The 15582-nt window shown below is 40.4% G+C and overlaps 1 protein-coding gene and 1 long non-coding RNA gene across 14 annotated transcripts; one reads left to right on the top strand and one right to left on the bottom strand.

The window, feature by feature from the left end:
• Positions 1–196: 196 nt before the first annotated feature.
• Positions 197–14360, bottom strand: LOC126993951 (uncharacterized). 6 transcript variants are annotated; one of them, XR_007748610.1, is made up of 6 exons: positions 13431–13502; positions 10117–10396; positions 7019–7154; positions 3845–4013; positions 502–2116; positions 197–361 (listed from the first exon to the last, which is right to left on the bottom strand). XR_007748610.1 is itself a non-coding variant. In XM_050853185.1 (5 exons), exons 2-5 carry the CDS (start codon positions 10188–10190, stop codon positions 1554–1556), a joined length of 942 nt encoding a protein of 313 aa, XP_050709142.1. In that variant the 5' UTR covers positions 10191–10396; positions 14220–14360; the 3' UTR covers positions 197–1553. The 6 variants fall into 6 exon arrangements, 5 of the variants coding, with proteins under 5 accessions (XP_050709142.1, XP_050709145.1, XP_050709149.1 ...); XM_050853185.1 differs by lacking the exon at positions 13431–13502 and adding an exon at positions 14220–14360 and having other exon boundaries at positions 197–2116; XM_050853188.1 differs by lacking the exon at positions 13431–13502 and adding an exon at positions 13570–13593 and having other exon boundaries at positions 197–2116.
• LOC126993995 (uncharacterized) lies at positions 4209–7010 on the top strand. Of its 8 annotated transcripts, XR_007748647.1 has the most exons (6): positions 4209–4578; positions 4726–4751; positions 5043–5188; positions 5471–5692; positions 5854–5958; positions 6121–7010. It is a non-coding gene; the product is annotated as an uncharacterized LOC126993995 (long non-coding RNA). The 8 variants fall into 8 exon arrangements; XR_007748638.1 differs by lacking the exon at positions 4726–4751 and having other exon boundaries at positions 5017–5188; XR_007748637.1 differs by lacking the exons at positions 4726–4751; positions 5043–5188 and adding an exon at positions 4873–4898 and having other exon boundaries at positions 4209–4725.
• Positions 14361–15582: the final 1222 nt, after the last annotated feature.

The following is a 15582-nucleotide window of genomic DNA, read 5'->3' as shown; positions in this document are numbered from 1 at the left end:
TGCGGTAAGAAAGTCAGGCTACACGTCACAGGAGGAACAAGTAACAGTTGCAAGTGAAAATCGCCCTTGTTTTTTATGTTCCGAGGGTCGCTTTTCCGTTTAGAGCTTAATATCTTGTTTTTCCTAGAGAGAGGTATTTTTTTTCTCATCTGCAGTTAGAAAGGCAGGCTACACATCGCATGAACAAAAAAAGAAGTGAAATGCAATCTTTATTTGATGTACCAAGGATCGCTATTCCCTTGCAACTGCTTCCCTTGCAACCGATATCTTGTTTTTCCAGGAGACAAAGCCATTATTTTCTAGTTTGCAGTAAGAAATTCAGGCTACACATCGTAAGAACAAGATAGTAGTGAAAAGCAACCTTATATTTGGTGTATCAAGGGTCACTTTTCCCTTGCAACCGATATCTTGTTTTTCCAGGAGACAAAGCCATTTTTCTCTAGTTTGCAGTAAGAAAGTCAGGCTACACATCATAAGAACAAGATAGTAGTGAAAAGCAACCTTGTATTTGGTGATTCAAGGGTCACTTTTCCCTTGCAACTTGTATTTTGTTCTTGGATGTTGCCTAGCCTGACTTTCATACTTCAAATTAGAAAAAAATGGCTTAGTCCCTTAGGCCCCTTCTTCTGCGGACGCCTATATATCATTGCATTGAAGTGTTACTCTAGAAGCATTAAGCAATCCTGACTTAACACAGTAACAAGGTATTGAAAGGGCTGCACTACTTGTCAAGGGAGCTTATGGTCACTCACAACAAACTGATCATGGCATACTCAGACAAAAAAAAATACAAGAAAAAACCCCCCATCATTCTTGGCACACACAGAGGCAACCCTGCATAGAAAGTGTATAAATGCCATGACCAGTCACTGAGGTATAAAGAAACTATAACAAAAGAGAATATTTTGGCATCTAAGGTGAAGTTTACTGCAGTTATGAAGACGACTTTGATATATATATATAAGTATGGCCTTTGTGTATTCATAGCATCCACACTGAATGACACTGCCCTTGTATGGAGTTGGGGTGAGTTTAAAGTAGTATTTGATCCTCCTTAAGGCAACAGTGTAAGAGAAGGGAGGACTGCAGGTGGGATTACACATTCAGCGGGAACTCTGGTAAAACAATGAAGCTTGAACCTGCACGAAACATAAACAGACTGCTATGAAAACACTGCTGCAGAAGATAGGGGTACAAGAGCTGCATGCATCAAATAAACATACAAGTTATCTCAACAGGAATAAAGGGGTTATCTCCTTCCGTAATAAAATCATACATCGTGGGCTAAGTAAGTAAGGTTTCGGCTACAACAACAACAGCTAAACGAACTTAAATTTAGGCCATATGGAAAGACTTGGCTGGTAAAACACAATGGCGTGGAGGACTCTCTGGTAAAAATGCCCGAGTCCTGAGTGGAGCGAACTCAAACTGTGGAGTCCAAACGTTAAAATGATGTCAAAATTTAATCACGTCATGAATGCTTGAGGAGTTCACGAGCACTGAGGGAGAGCGTGCGAAAGGCCATTGGGGAGAGACGCACCCTGCAGGCGTCATTACATCGATGTCGGAGCCCAGAAGTTCATTTCCCGGAGTGTGGAGGGCTTGGGCTGCCTACGTTTGCGCCCCATCATCTTAGCGTCGAGGGCGTGCTGGGCGATGGCTCCCTCCTCCAGCTGGGCGGCCCGCATGTTGGTCTCCAGGCTGAGCCCTCTCTCCTCCCGCAGGTTGACGTTCCCCGCAGCATCTCTCTGTGGGTCTTGAAATTGCTTGGTGCAGAAGTAGCTATGGGCTGAAATCTTCCTCCTCGATTCCATGGCCAATCCTCCAAACCTACGCTGAGCTAGTGGCGAAGTTCTTGGGGAGAGGTGTGGGCTGGTCACAGGGGAGGGCTCGATGCTCTGGCTGGGGCTGGTGATGAGGGAGAGCGCTTGGACCTTCTCGAATAGTGTGCTGGTATCGTGGGCCACGGCGGGCAGGCTGGTATGTTGGGAGACTGTGGTGGTGGTGATGGTGGGGGCTTCCTTGGCTGGCTCCTTGGATGCTGTGGGACCAAATGTTTCTGTGTCGGTGGTCTTGGAGAAATCTACGAACTCTGTCTTCACTACAAATTTGGGTTCTGAAGGAAGGACAAGAGGAATGTGGCATGTCAAATAGAGTATCACAGGCACGGAAATTAGCTGGATGGGAAAGTATGAAGTTAAATAAATAACAAACTGGGAAAACAATAAAAACTAGACAAATAAACACTGCAAAAATACATCAAGTAAGGGTGAGGGAAATCAAGACAAAGCTAACACAGGAACTATTTAAACAATGACTTCACTAATGAGACACTGGTACCAATACAAGCTGAAATACTACTAATGAAATTATAAGAAAAAACATTACCGTATACTTTCTACTATCAATATCAGCATGCAGGAAATTAAAACAAAATGGTTACAGGACAGTCCAACATGCAGAGAACAGGTGAAGGTATATTACAAGAGCACTGCAACACATCTTCACACAAAACAAATGAATAAAAAAAACTGTAGTGTGGCACCTCAAGCAACACAGCAGTGGAAACAGAAATAAAACAAATTTGTCTCGCTGCACACCCTGACAAAGTACATCAGGTCTGTTAACCGCTCCAAACCGCAAAAGTTTTCTCGGCAGATCCCCCACAACGCAAAAGTCATCGAAAAATACACTTTAAAACTGAGAAAGTCATAAAAGATGTTTTATAGAGAAATTTCTGGCGGTGTTGCTGTGAAATTGTTTCTTTCTAGGTTGTCGCATTTGGCTGGAATTCCATGATTCCCAAATAATTCCAACTTTTTACTGGTGTGATGTACAGAAAAAATTATTGAAGAAATGTTGCTCATTTTATTACGATGGGTCTAAAAAATATAGTTTATAATCTCTGACCTGGAAATTTACTGCCTACAGAGAGCCAAAGTTGCAGTGAAACTCAAAAAAATAATTTTTGCAGTTTTCATTCTGGAATGAATCTCATTAAATAAAAGTTGTAGAAAATCATCCGTATAACTCAACTATGAAATCAGATTATGATTTGGACAGACTGTTTGGCTGGAGTTCCATGATTCCCACAAAAATTCCAACTTCTGCTTCCCACTCCTCTGAACATTCCTGAGAACAAGATATTGGTTCATCTAGAACATCACGTATCACTGGAGGTGTTAAGACTACACTCAGCACACACACAATGAGCAAAAACTAAAGGAAGACCGCCGAAACAGATCGGGTGAGGGAACATAATCGCTCTGCAAGCGCCATGATGCATAGGCAGGAACTGTAGACTATTTTTAGCACGGAGTCGTCTAAGGGGCAAAAGAAGTGCCAGTTAGTTACTTAGCATCAACAGACACAGTTACGCGCGCTGTTCAATTTCCAGAGAGCTTCTTGCTCTCCGTCGTTGGCATCATGCTAGTCGCCCACGTCAGAAAAAATTATATGACAATAGCGTCATCGGTGTCATTAAGAGGTTAAGTAAGCAAAGTAAATGAATACGTAAATAGAAGTACAAATAAAGCTGCAGTGGACGTTAGCCATGAACTTGTTTCTCGCCCTAAAATTAAAGCAAATGACGATTGGTTTGTTAGAGCGAGGATTTACTGTACCAATAAGGATGAAGCACTGCACATAAAACACAGCATTACTAGACAAAAATAAAAACAACGGAAAAGCTTCAGCACATGAAAGAAATGCAAAACAAATAAGGATTGCATAGTAATCAGAAAATGATAAAAAATAAAACTGATACATAAGACTTTAATGAACAAATCCGCAACACACACAGAATAACCCGCACTGCAAACACAAGACTCAAGGCCGCACGAACCTCCCCCGAAGTTCATAGGCAGCACCAGCAACGGGTGGACATCGGAGGTCTCTGTGGCAGTCTCCGGGGTGGTGAGGGGTGACGACTCCACTGACAGGCCTCCCGGACCGATGGAGATAGTGGTGGTCGTGGGAGGGGTGTTGGAGAACTGCAGGGTGTCGTCTCTCACCTGGGGATGCACGGACATACACGCACACATCGCTTGTCCTCGGGGTACACACATCCACACACATACTACTTTGTTCATTTGTCTCATTCATTTCATTTCATCTTCCATTGATGTATATTTTCAGCTCTAGGGCTGCCTGGTACTTCATGAAATAAACCGTTTATTATTATTATTATTATTATTATTATTACATGTATGCAGACACACACACTCATTCCGACATCTGGCCATTTCACAACAACTGGATGACAGAAGCTCGACACTACAGTTACGTAAAAAATTATAGAATGTGTTTTTTCTCACTTAATGCCCATATCACAGCATCCAATCATGAACTAGAGTAATGAAATTTTGTAGTATTTTCACAAGATGCTTTATTCAAATGTCATGCACTTGAGCAGTTTATGAAAATTTTGAGGTTTTACCGAGGGACAAGTGCACAAGGTATTCACTCTACTGCAGCTTATTATCTCTGTATCGCATCTAGAATTCATGTCACTAAAATAAATGCTTCTCTTCTTCTATTTCAATGTCTTGCAATCGTGAAGTTTGTGAAAATTTTGAGGTTTTACCGAGGGACAAGTGCACAAGGTATTCACTCTACTGCAGCTTATTATCTCTGTATTGCATCTAGAATTCATGTCACTAAAATAAATGCTTCTCTTCTTCTATTTCAATGTCTTGCAATCGCGAAGTTTGTGAAAATTTTGAGGTTTTACCGAGGGACAAATGCAAAAGGTATTCACCCTACTGCAGCTTATTATCTCTGTATCGCATCTAGAATTCATGTCACTAAAATAAATGCTTCTCTTCTTCTATTTCAATGTCTTGCAATCGTGAAGTTTGTGAAAATTTTGAGGTTTTACAGAGGCACAAATTCAAGAGGTATTCACTCCTCTACCGCAGCTTATTAACCCTGCATCATGTCTAAAATTCAGGTTGTCACTAAAATCAACGCTCTTCCTCTCCTATCTAAACATCATGCACTTATGGAAATTTTTAGGTTTTACAGAGGCACAAATTCAAGAGGTATTCACTCCTCTACCGCAGCTTATTAACCCTGCATCATGTCTAAAATTCAGGTTAAGTCACTAAAATCAACGCTCTTCCTCTCCTATCAAAACATCATGCACTTATGGAAATTTTGAGGTTTTACAGAGGCACAAATTCAAGAGGTATTCACTCCTCTACCACAGCTTACTGACTCTGCCTCATGTCTAGAATGCATCATAAGGTTAAGTCACTAAAATCAATGCTCTTCCTCTTCCATTTTTACAGAAGGGCAAATGCAAGAGGTATTCACTCCTCTACCACAGCTTACTGACTGTGCCTCATGTCTAGAATGCATCATAAGGTTAAGTCAGCAAAATCAATGCTCTTCCTCTTCCATTTAAAGATCAAGCACTTGCATAGTTTATGGAAATTTTGGGGGGGTTACAGAAGGGCAAATGTAAGAGGTATTCACTCCTCTACCGCAGCTTATTCACTCTGCCTCGTGTCTAGAATGCATCATAAGGTTAAGTCACTAAAATCAATGCTCTTCCTCTTCCATTTAAAGATCAAGCACTTGCATAGTTTATGGAAATTTTGGGGGGGTTTACAGAAGGGCAAATGCAAGAGGTATTCACTCCTCTACCGCAGCTTACTGACTCTGCCTCATGTCTAGAATGCATCATAAGGTTAAGTCACTAAAATCAATGCTCTTCCTCTTCCATTTAAAGATCAAGCACTTGCATAGCTTATGGAAATTTTTAGGTTTTACAGAGGCACAAATTCAAGAGGTATTCACTTCTCTACCACAGCTTATTCACTCTGCCTCGTGTCTAGAATGCATCATAAGGTTAAGTCACTAAAATCAATGCTCTTCCTCTTCCATTTAAAGATCAAGCACTTGCATCGTTTATGGAAATTTTTTGGGGGGTTTACAGAAGGGCAAATGCAAGAGGTATTCACTCCTCTACTGCAGCTTATTCACCCTGCCTCGTGTCTAGAATGCATCATAAGGTTAAGTCACTAAAATCAATGCTCCTCCTCTTCCATTTAAAGATCAAGCACTTGCATAGTTTATGGAAATTTTGGGGGGGTTACAGAAGGACAAATGCAAGAGGTGTTCACTCCTCTACCACAGCTTACTGACTCTGCCTCATGTCTAGAATGCATCATAAGGTTAAGTCACTAAAATCAATGCTCCTCCTATTTAATCATCAAGCACTTCTACAGTTTATGGAAATTTTGGAGTTTGATTCTGCCTCATGTCTAGAGAGCATCATAAGGTTAACTCACAAAAATCAATGCTCTTCCTCTATAAACATCAAGCACTTCTACAATTTATGGAAATTTTGGAGTTTGATTCTGCCTCATGTCTAGAGAGCATCATAAGGTTAACTCACAAAAATTGAACTTCTACAATTTATGGAAATTTTGGGGGGTTTTGCAGAAGGACAAATGCAAGAGGTACTCACTCCTCTACTGCAGCTTATTCACTCTGCCTCATGTCAAGAATGTGTCCCAAGGTTGAGTCACTAAAATCAATGCTTCTCCTCACTCTTCAGACACAAGTAATCCAAACCTTGTATTCTGGCAAGCATCGGGCTCACTACCCACACTAGTACTACCTCTATTAGTGAACTTGCATACCAAACATCCAAACAACACTACCAATAAAACAAGAGTGGTGTGCATGTGTGGCGTGGTGTGTGCATGTGTGGTGTGTGTGTGTGTGTGTATACTTGCATGCTCAAACCACATATGTCACACAAGAGATACAAATGCCCTATGCTGTTGTTTCTTGGGTTGTTGTTCTGGGGTTGGAAAAAGCATTCATCTATCACAAAGAAAAGCATACAAAAGCACTACCAGGCAATAAAGGTTAGAAGAGAAACACTACTGGAAGAGAAAGCACTGGAAAAAGGATAATTCTATAAGCCACACACACAGACACACACACACTCACACACAGACACACCCGCAACCATAGCCACACCCCACAGCCTCCACACACACACCTCCACAGTCATGCCCCCATCCTGGCCAGCCTCCTGTTGAGCCGTGTCTTGGTCACGGTTGCGGCCATATCGCAGCCTCAGGAACTCCCCGTCCTCGTGTGACGGAGGAGACACAATGAAGTCGTCCACCTCATACCTGCATCGGGCCAAGCCGTTACCCTGGTCTCTCCCACTACACGCCAACATGTTAACAGTAGTGTGTGCCTGGCAGTCTGACTCAACATGGAAGGGTCTTATTTTGGTGGCAATGAAATATGCACAGAGTAACAGTCACTTCCTAGGCAACACTACTACTATACAGCACTATCAAAAAATGGATGCTATATATGCTAAACTACAGAGCTTCACAATTCTACCATGACACTATGATGGGTGCAGTCACTGTACACACCCTTCAAAATACTTAATGTTGTCGTGCAGTGCCCTTCCTTGTCAGTGCATTCTTAAGGCTATTGTGTTTGTAGCAAAAGTTATCATAATAAAAATCTACATTAAACCAGTTACTTCTCTCTCTCTCTCTCTCTCTCTCTCTCTCTCTCTCTCTCTCTCTCATACAGCACACTGGCTAGATACAGCTTACAAAATTAACTAAAATCCCCAATACCCTGGAATGCCAAAGATCACACAGTTAGCCTCTACCAGGGGTCCCCAAACCCATCTGTCCATCAGCCTCTTCACAAAGTTTCAGGTTGTCCATTAACCCGCAAGCATTTAATATGATGATTAATCTAGTAAACGTTACTTTTATCAACTAATACTAAGAAAAGTCATAACGGTACACTTGACTATATCTATATATGATGGCGAGCAAGACAAAGAGGAGGGGGGGGGGGGATGGAACGAGGGACGGGTTACAGATACAAGTGGAAAGGACATGACAGATAAATTGATATGCTATTTATAAAACTAATGGGGGGGGAATGAGGGACGAGTTACAGATACAAGTGAAAGGGACGTGATAGATAAATTGATATACTATTAATAAAAACTAATCTGAAATATATAAAAACTAATTAATGCACACACATCATGCAGCTCTAGTCTGAAATTTATTGCATAGCATGTCCAGTACTTTGAATTCAGCTGTCAACCCCAAAAGATTGACCTTCCATAAATTATCATCGATCTCCTTTGACCTTCAGTCCTTTATTGACCCCCCTAGTCACACCGATTCCTGGGGGTTTAAATTACGGCTTTGGGGACCCCCTGTCTAGACCCAATATTCCAGACAACAGACAATCATGTGAATAATCAGTAACAGCGCTCCACCAGATGCAGCAGAATTAATTATCAGGAAAGACTGGATTGACAAAGTTAATATAGGTTTTTACGGTTTACCAAAGCATCAAGCGGGATCTATGTTCCTCTACCTTCTCTATGTTGTTAGTCTACAGCTTTGTTAAATGTTCCTTCTTTATGCCGAGTCACGTCTAGCATTGAAAACATTAAGAACACACAACAGCATTCATGTCCCAACCACACCTCAGCCACTCACTGCGAAACACTGCCCATACACAGGGGTCAAAATTCACTTAAGGGAGATATCTGGGCTAGAAATATCAATGCTACTGACTCTTCCTAATGTTGATCTCTTATTTTTTTTATTTTTATAGTAAAGGAAGCAGTTCAAGGGCATGCAAATAATATAAAGAGCCTGCTAATCACTGCCCCTGTAGCCTTATTAGTCCTTCATTAATATTATAAAACACTAAACATTGAAATACAAAATCACTAACACATTACAAGCTACACTCGCCCGTCTGACAGCTTAGCCAACTTAAAGACAAGACGGTTTTGTGCGTGAATTTCAACCCCTGCCTGACACAGCTATGCCAGACCACCATTCAGTCATGCACATCCAAGACTCAGCACACACACATACACACACACACACACACACACTCCTGATGCATCTACAACCATGTGTGCTGGTGTTAGTGGGGCACATTAACTAGCTCACACAAGGCTTGGGAAGAGAAAAGGAGTGTGAAGGAAGAATGGCACATGGCTGCATTATAGATGGCTTGGGATATAAAGCTAGACCTAGATATTTAAGCCGTATTCTTAAACGTCTCGGCACCTCAGTTTGTCCGTTTTAAAAGCCTCTTGTAGAAGTTGCTGGGATTTCCATGGATTGTTTTGTGATGCTAGTGAGTTTGAAAAGACTTGGAAGTGTTAGTAATAGAGGAAGGATTAGCACTGGATTGAGCAAGATGGAGGAGGATCATCGGACGTCACACCCCAAGAACGCAAGAAGATGGACTATAAATGAAGAACAGAAGTCAGCCCTTTATGATGTTAGGGATAGTTTTTCACGGCTTCTGCATCCTGACCGGGAAAATCACAACCCATGAAAACCCGGTTAATCTTCTCTGTGGCCTTGGAAAACAGTCGTAATGGGAGGACGATACGTTTAAGAATATGGACCTTTGCATTATGACTGACACTCGGAATAAATATGCATCTGTTGGCCTTATTCAATGACTGCAATAGCTTACAGTTTATAGGACAGCAGAATTAACCCGGTAGCAGCGACGGGCCAAATTTGTGGCTTTACCATGTACCAGCGACGGGCCAAATTTTTGCCATGATATAAACCCCAAAAATAGATGATGCATAAACTGATCACAAATGCGTTGATAAATATTATGAAATGGTTTGCGTGAGTGATGATTTTTTCTCATTTTTCTCACTTAGAGGGACCATTAAGAAACATGATCCCTGCAGCTACCGGGTTAACATGTAAGCAGGGGGAAAAATTGCATGTCATTTCAATTATAATGTTACGGTTTATGAATTATTTAAGGCAAAAGCAAAGTTGAATTAATGATCAAAGACACAAGTTATGTTTAATGATATATCCAAACCTAGAAAAGCCATCACCATGAAAGGGAAAGTTGAGGAAAAGGTTCTAGGAAAATCTTGGGTTGAGGAAAAGGTTCTAGGAAAATGTTAGGGTTCAGGAAAAGGTTCTAGGAAAATGTTAGGGTGAGGAAAAGGTTCTAGGAAAATCTTCAGTTGTTGAAAAAGATGAGGAAAAAATCTTACAAACTATCAATAAAAAAAATCACCCAATCAACAGGTATAACAGTTCTTACCTCATGCCCTTCTTCATGATCCACTTCGGGATGCCATAAACTCCACTTGGCACGACGGACTTAGCCTCTTCCATTATTGGTTCTATACGCGCGAGGCGGCAATAGAGAATGTGATAAAAGCAAACACAAACCCTCCCTAGGCTCCCTAAAACCTAATTTGAACTGAATGAAATGGCAAATAAAAGAAAACAGCAGGAGAGGGTGTTCAAGCGGGGGCTATTTTGTCCATGGAGGCTAGGAGGGAGAGAGTGGCAAGCCCTCGGATCAACATGTCGACAATCTGTAACAAGAAGGAGAGAGTTATGGCTCCTTCTGAACCCCCTCGCCCACCTTTACCTGTAACTGAAGAGAGCATTAACCTGGAATGGGATAATTATTAGCGGTTAACTTGCTTTCACACTCGTTACCCGCATCCTTACTTATCCTACAGTCACCCCCTCCACCCTTTCACATATATACTTCTTTAGGATACTTTACTCTCACACTCTTTGGTTACCCACACCCTTACATATACTGCAGTCACCCCCTCCACCCTTTCATACCTTGGCAATGCTCTGTTACAGGTAAGGTGTTGTGATAGACTAAGTAAATTACCCCTGTTTCAGCTCACCACCCTCGGCCTCCGTTATTATTGGCTTATGTATAGCTGTTAATGGCTGCGAGGTTATTAATATGATATGATATGAAGGGGAAGACCAGTGTAATGCCTGATTTTGTTATATGTGGTAATGGTATTAGTCTTTGCTAACAGTAATGTGGCTGATTTGTCTTTTTTGTCCCATTTCTAACCCATTTTTCAAGGTGTGGATAGTTGGTTTTGTTATTTTTTTTAAAACACTTTTTACTTCAATTTGTGATGTGACAACTTACTCTTGAAAAACCAAACATTTCTCACTAACTTGTCCCAGAAATGGAATTCACTAACTCCATCCCAGAAATGGAAATAAAACACCAAATAAGCCATTTAACTGTTAATATATACTAGTGCAACATTTAGAAGATCCAGTGAAAGTGTTATCAGGTCAACTATCGGCATTTCTGAATAGTACTATTTATATATAGCTTTTGGTCTTAAGGTTGAAAACGATAAAATGAGGGTGGCAGAGGATGGAGGTACACACACATGAGAATTTAGTAAAAAAAAGTTAATAGTAGTATTTAGGGCTGAGAAAAGGTAGACATCTCAAAAGGTTTTATATGCCAGAAAAAGAGATGAAGAGACACACCTTTAATTATAGACCCTCGGGTGTAAGAACAAAGTACACAATGTTAATAGATAAGATTAAAAAGAAAGGTACATCACCCAAGTTTATATATGTGAAAAACAGGAGTACACATGTTGCCATGCCTCCTGCTGGCTCTTAATAAGTCTTGGCAGGCATAAAGCACTCTGGATGTGTGCCAAATACGGCTTTAAACATCACATGACCCGTGGAAAGGACAAAGAATAAGCTAAATTGACCCTCCTGGCTAACCAACAAAGGCCTGGAAATGATAGAAGCAAAATAATAATAATAATAATAATGATATACCAAACTGGAACATGAACTAACAGGAGACAAGGCCACACATTAAACCAAGACCAGAAAGAGCAAAGAATGACCTAAACTAATCTTCCCAGATGACCAAAAATGACCCTGGAAATGATAAAATGCAAAAAATAAGAATGTACCATAACTTAAAGGAGCTTGAACATTAACTAACAAGACAAGACCAGTAAACTTTGGGGAGAAAAATGAAGAATGAGCTGAACTAACCCTCACAGATGACCAAAAAATGACCCTGGAAATAATGAAAACCAAAAGAAGGATAATATAAAAAAAATCTAAAGGGTTTGGAGCATGAACTAACAGGAGACAGGACCACACAGTAAACCCAGACCAGAAAAAGCAATCAATGAGCTAAACTAAACCTCCCAGATGACCAAAAATGACCCAGGAAATCATAAAAACCAAAAAATAGGAAAATGTAACAAAATCTAAAGGGCTTAGAGTATGAACTAACAGGAGACATGACCACACAGTAAACCCAGGCCAGAAAAAGCAATCAATGAGCTAAACGAACCTTCCCAGATGACCAAAAATGACTCAGGAAATCATAAAAAACAAAAAATAGGAAAATGTACCAAAATCTAAAGGGATTGGAGCATGAACTAACAGGAGACAGGACCACACAGTAAACCCAGACCAGAAAACACAAAAGTGAGCTAAACTAAACCTCCCAGATGACCAAAAAAAATGACCCTAGAAATCATTAACACCAAAAAATAGGAAAACGCACCAAAATCTAAAGGGACTGGAACATGAACTAGCAGGAGACAGGACCACACAGTAAACCCAAACCAAAAAAATGAAGAATGAACTAAACTAATCCTCCCAGATGACCAAAGATGACCCAGGAAATGATAAAATGCAAAAAAATAAGAATGTACCATAACATAGGGGAACTTGAACATTAACTAACAAGACCAGTAAACTTAGACCAGAAAAAATTAAGAATGAGCTAAACTGACCAAAAAATGACCCTGGAAACGAAGAAAACCAAAAAAATGGATAATATACAAAAATCGAAAGGGTCTGGAACATGAACTAGCAGGAGACATGACCTCACAGTAAAGCCAGACCAGAATTCTTTGAAAATTAACCCAAAACAAGTTAATCCAAACATGAGAAAACAACAAAAAATGAGGAAAAGAGCAACTCCTATTTTATCCTGAAGAAGAAAAGTGTTGCAGAAAAAATAAAAGATGACTGGCTACATTTTCTTCTTTCAAACTAAGTCACCATTATTATATCTCTCTCTACACTATAGTCTTCACCAACACACGCACACACACACACACACTTAAGAAAAAATGAAGAGGGAGAAACATGGAGAGGAAGATGGGGAAAAAATAATTAAAATCTTACACAATTTCTCTCTCTCTCTCTCTCTCTCTCTCTCTCTCTCTCTCTCACACACACACACACACACACACACACACACATTAGAAAGAAGGAAGAGGGATAACTGATAAATGAGAGATGGAGAAACATGAAAAGGAGGAAGAAAGGGGAAAATAATTAAAATCTTACACTATTTCTCACCAACACACAAAAAAAACATAAGAGGAATAACTAAGAAAACTGAATAAAAGAAGGAGATAGAAAGAAACACGAAGAGGAGAAGGAGTGATAAAGGAGGGAAGAACACACACACACACACACACACACACACACACACACACACCTAAAAAAATAATGAAGAAAAAAAGGAATAACCGAGAAAACTGATAAAGGAGGGGAGAACGCAAACACACACACGCAAGCACTCACTCACAAACACCACCACCTCCACTATTACGTCACCACCACCATCACCACTCCTCACCACCACGCACACACCCTCACCATCACAAGCACCAGGGAAGACTGAGACAGGGAGAGGAAAAAAAGAAAAAGGGGACTCACTCACCCATAACAACAGACCCCACAAGGTGCCCTCCCCCATAGCAACGAGGCACTATATCATAACCTATTTTCTACCTTCCTATTGCCCTATTACTTAATCACCTACACCCTAAATAAAGGAAAATGATTGGTAATGATGCTTGTTGAGGTTAAAGACCCACAAGGTGCCCTCCCCCATAGCAACGAGCTGTATATTTATCCCTCTTCCCACCTCCATATTACCCTTTGACACTATTATCTACACCCTAAATGAAGGTAAAGGGTTCATAATTATGGTTCTGGGGGTTAAATATACCCAAATGGCCGATAAATGAGAAATTCCCGTGAATAATAAAAGACTAGATGCCCTCCCCCATAGCAACGAGCCAAATATTTATCCCTCTGCCCACCTCCCTCCTCCCCTTTGACACAATTATCTACACCCTAAATGAAGGCAAAGGGTCGATAATGATGGTTCTGGAGGCTAGATATACCCAAATGACCGATAAAGAAGGAATTCCAGTGATTAAAGATAAAAGGTTCCCTCCCCCATAGCAACTAGACCCTATATTTATCTCTCTAGCTACGTCCCTATTGCCCTTTGACACCCTTATCTACACCCCAAATGATGGTAAAGGGTAGATAATGACGGCTGTGGAGGTTAATAATACTCACATGTACGAGAAAGGACGATTTCCCGTGATTAAAGAGAAGAGATTGGTGGAGGTGCGTCCGAATGGCTGCCCCGACCTCGACTGACCTTATCAACGGGTCAAGATGCAATCGACACCTCGTAATTTGACCTTTTCCCTGGTCGTTTTTATTATTTATGTGGTTTTATTTATATTTCATGATGTTAGGTATGATTTAATTAATACATGACCTCGACTGACCTCATCAATTAACGGGTCAAGATGCAATCAACACCTCGTAATTTGACCTTTTCCCTGGTCGTTTTTATTATTTATGTGGTTTTATTTATATTTCATGACGTTAGGTATGATTTAATTAATATATGACCTCGACTGACCTCATCAACGGGTCAAGATGCAATCAGCACCTCGTAATTTGACCCTGTTCCTGCTCGTCTTTGATATTTTTGTGGTTTTATTAATATTCAATGACGTTAGGTGTACTGTAATTGATGTTTTGGATCTTTATTTGCTTTAACATCATTTAATTATTTGACCTCGTTTTTCTCATGTTTTATTTCCTTCTAACGTATTTTTCATTAATGTTCACGGTGATTTACCTGTCCTAGTTATCTCTTTTAATCTCTAATTAATATTTCAGTTCAAAGTGACGCTGAGGACAGAATATATTACATCAGCAGACCAATTATAGCCATTTTCTCGCCTCACAGCTTCTCATATAACTCACAATACTTCCCATTTTAAGAATATATTTAATTACGAAGTCTTTTCCTACCATAACATCGCTCAGGTAGACACAGGCACCGGTACGCTAATTATACAACAATAAATATTTCAATTCAATGCTTATGGTCAACTCGATCAATTATAGCTATTTTCTCACCACACAGCTATACTCATATTCACAATACTTTCCCCTTTAAGAATATATATAATTATAAGTCTTTTCCCCACCCTAGCATTTCCCAGGTAAACACAGGTGACACAGGTATGCTAATTAAGCCTCAAATACTATAATGGCCATCTCGATTTTCTCGCCTCACAGCCACTCATAATTCACAGCACGTTCCCCATTGAGAATATATTTAATCATGAAGCTTTATTTCCTTCCTAGCATCGCCCAGGTAGACAGGTATGCTATAATTATGCTTCAAATATTAATGTTGCAACTCTATCAATTATATATAACCATTTTCTCACCTCACAGCTACTCGTAACTCACAGTGCTTTCCCTTTTAAGAATGTATTTGATTATAAGTCTTTTCTCCCACCCTAGCATCGCCCAGGTAGGCAGGAATGCTAAATATGCCGTAAATTATAATCAGAGGCAGGCATTCGGATGATTCTCTGTTGCCAGGTGATGGGGCCGAGTGATCCGAGATGCG

Source organism: Eriocheir sinensis, chromosome 7, assembly GCF_024679095.1.
Source record: "Eriocheir sinensis breed Jianghai 21 chromosome 7, ASM2467909v1, whole genome shotgun sequence".
Lineage (NCBI taxonomy): Eukaryota > Metazoa > Arthropoda > Malacostraca > Decapoda > Varunidae > Eriocheir > Eriocheir sinensis.
This window is presented reverse-complemented; position numbering and strand designations above follow the sequence as displayed.

Excerpts from the sequence above, each read along its gene's own strand:
- LOC126993951 (XM_050853185.1), bottom strand. The coding sequence starts at position 10,190 with ATGGAAGAGGCTAAGTCCGTCGTGCCAAGTGGAGTTTATGGCATCCCG. Across the intron at positions 7,155-10,116 it reads ATCATGAAGAAGGGCATGAG|GTATGAGGTGGACGACTTCA; the intron begins GTAAGAACTGTT and ends GGCCCGATGCAG. Across the intron at positions 4,014-7,018 it reads ATGGGGGCATGACTGTGGAG|GTGAGAGACGACACCCTGCA; the intron begins GTGTGTGTGTGG and ends GTGCATCCCCAG.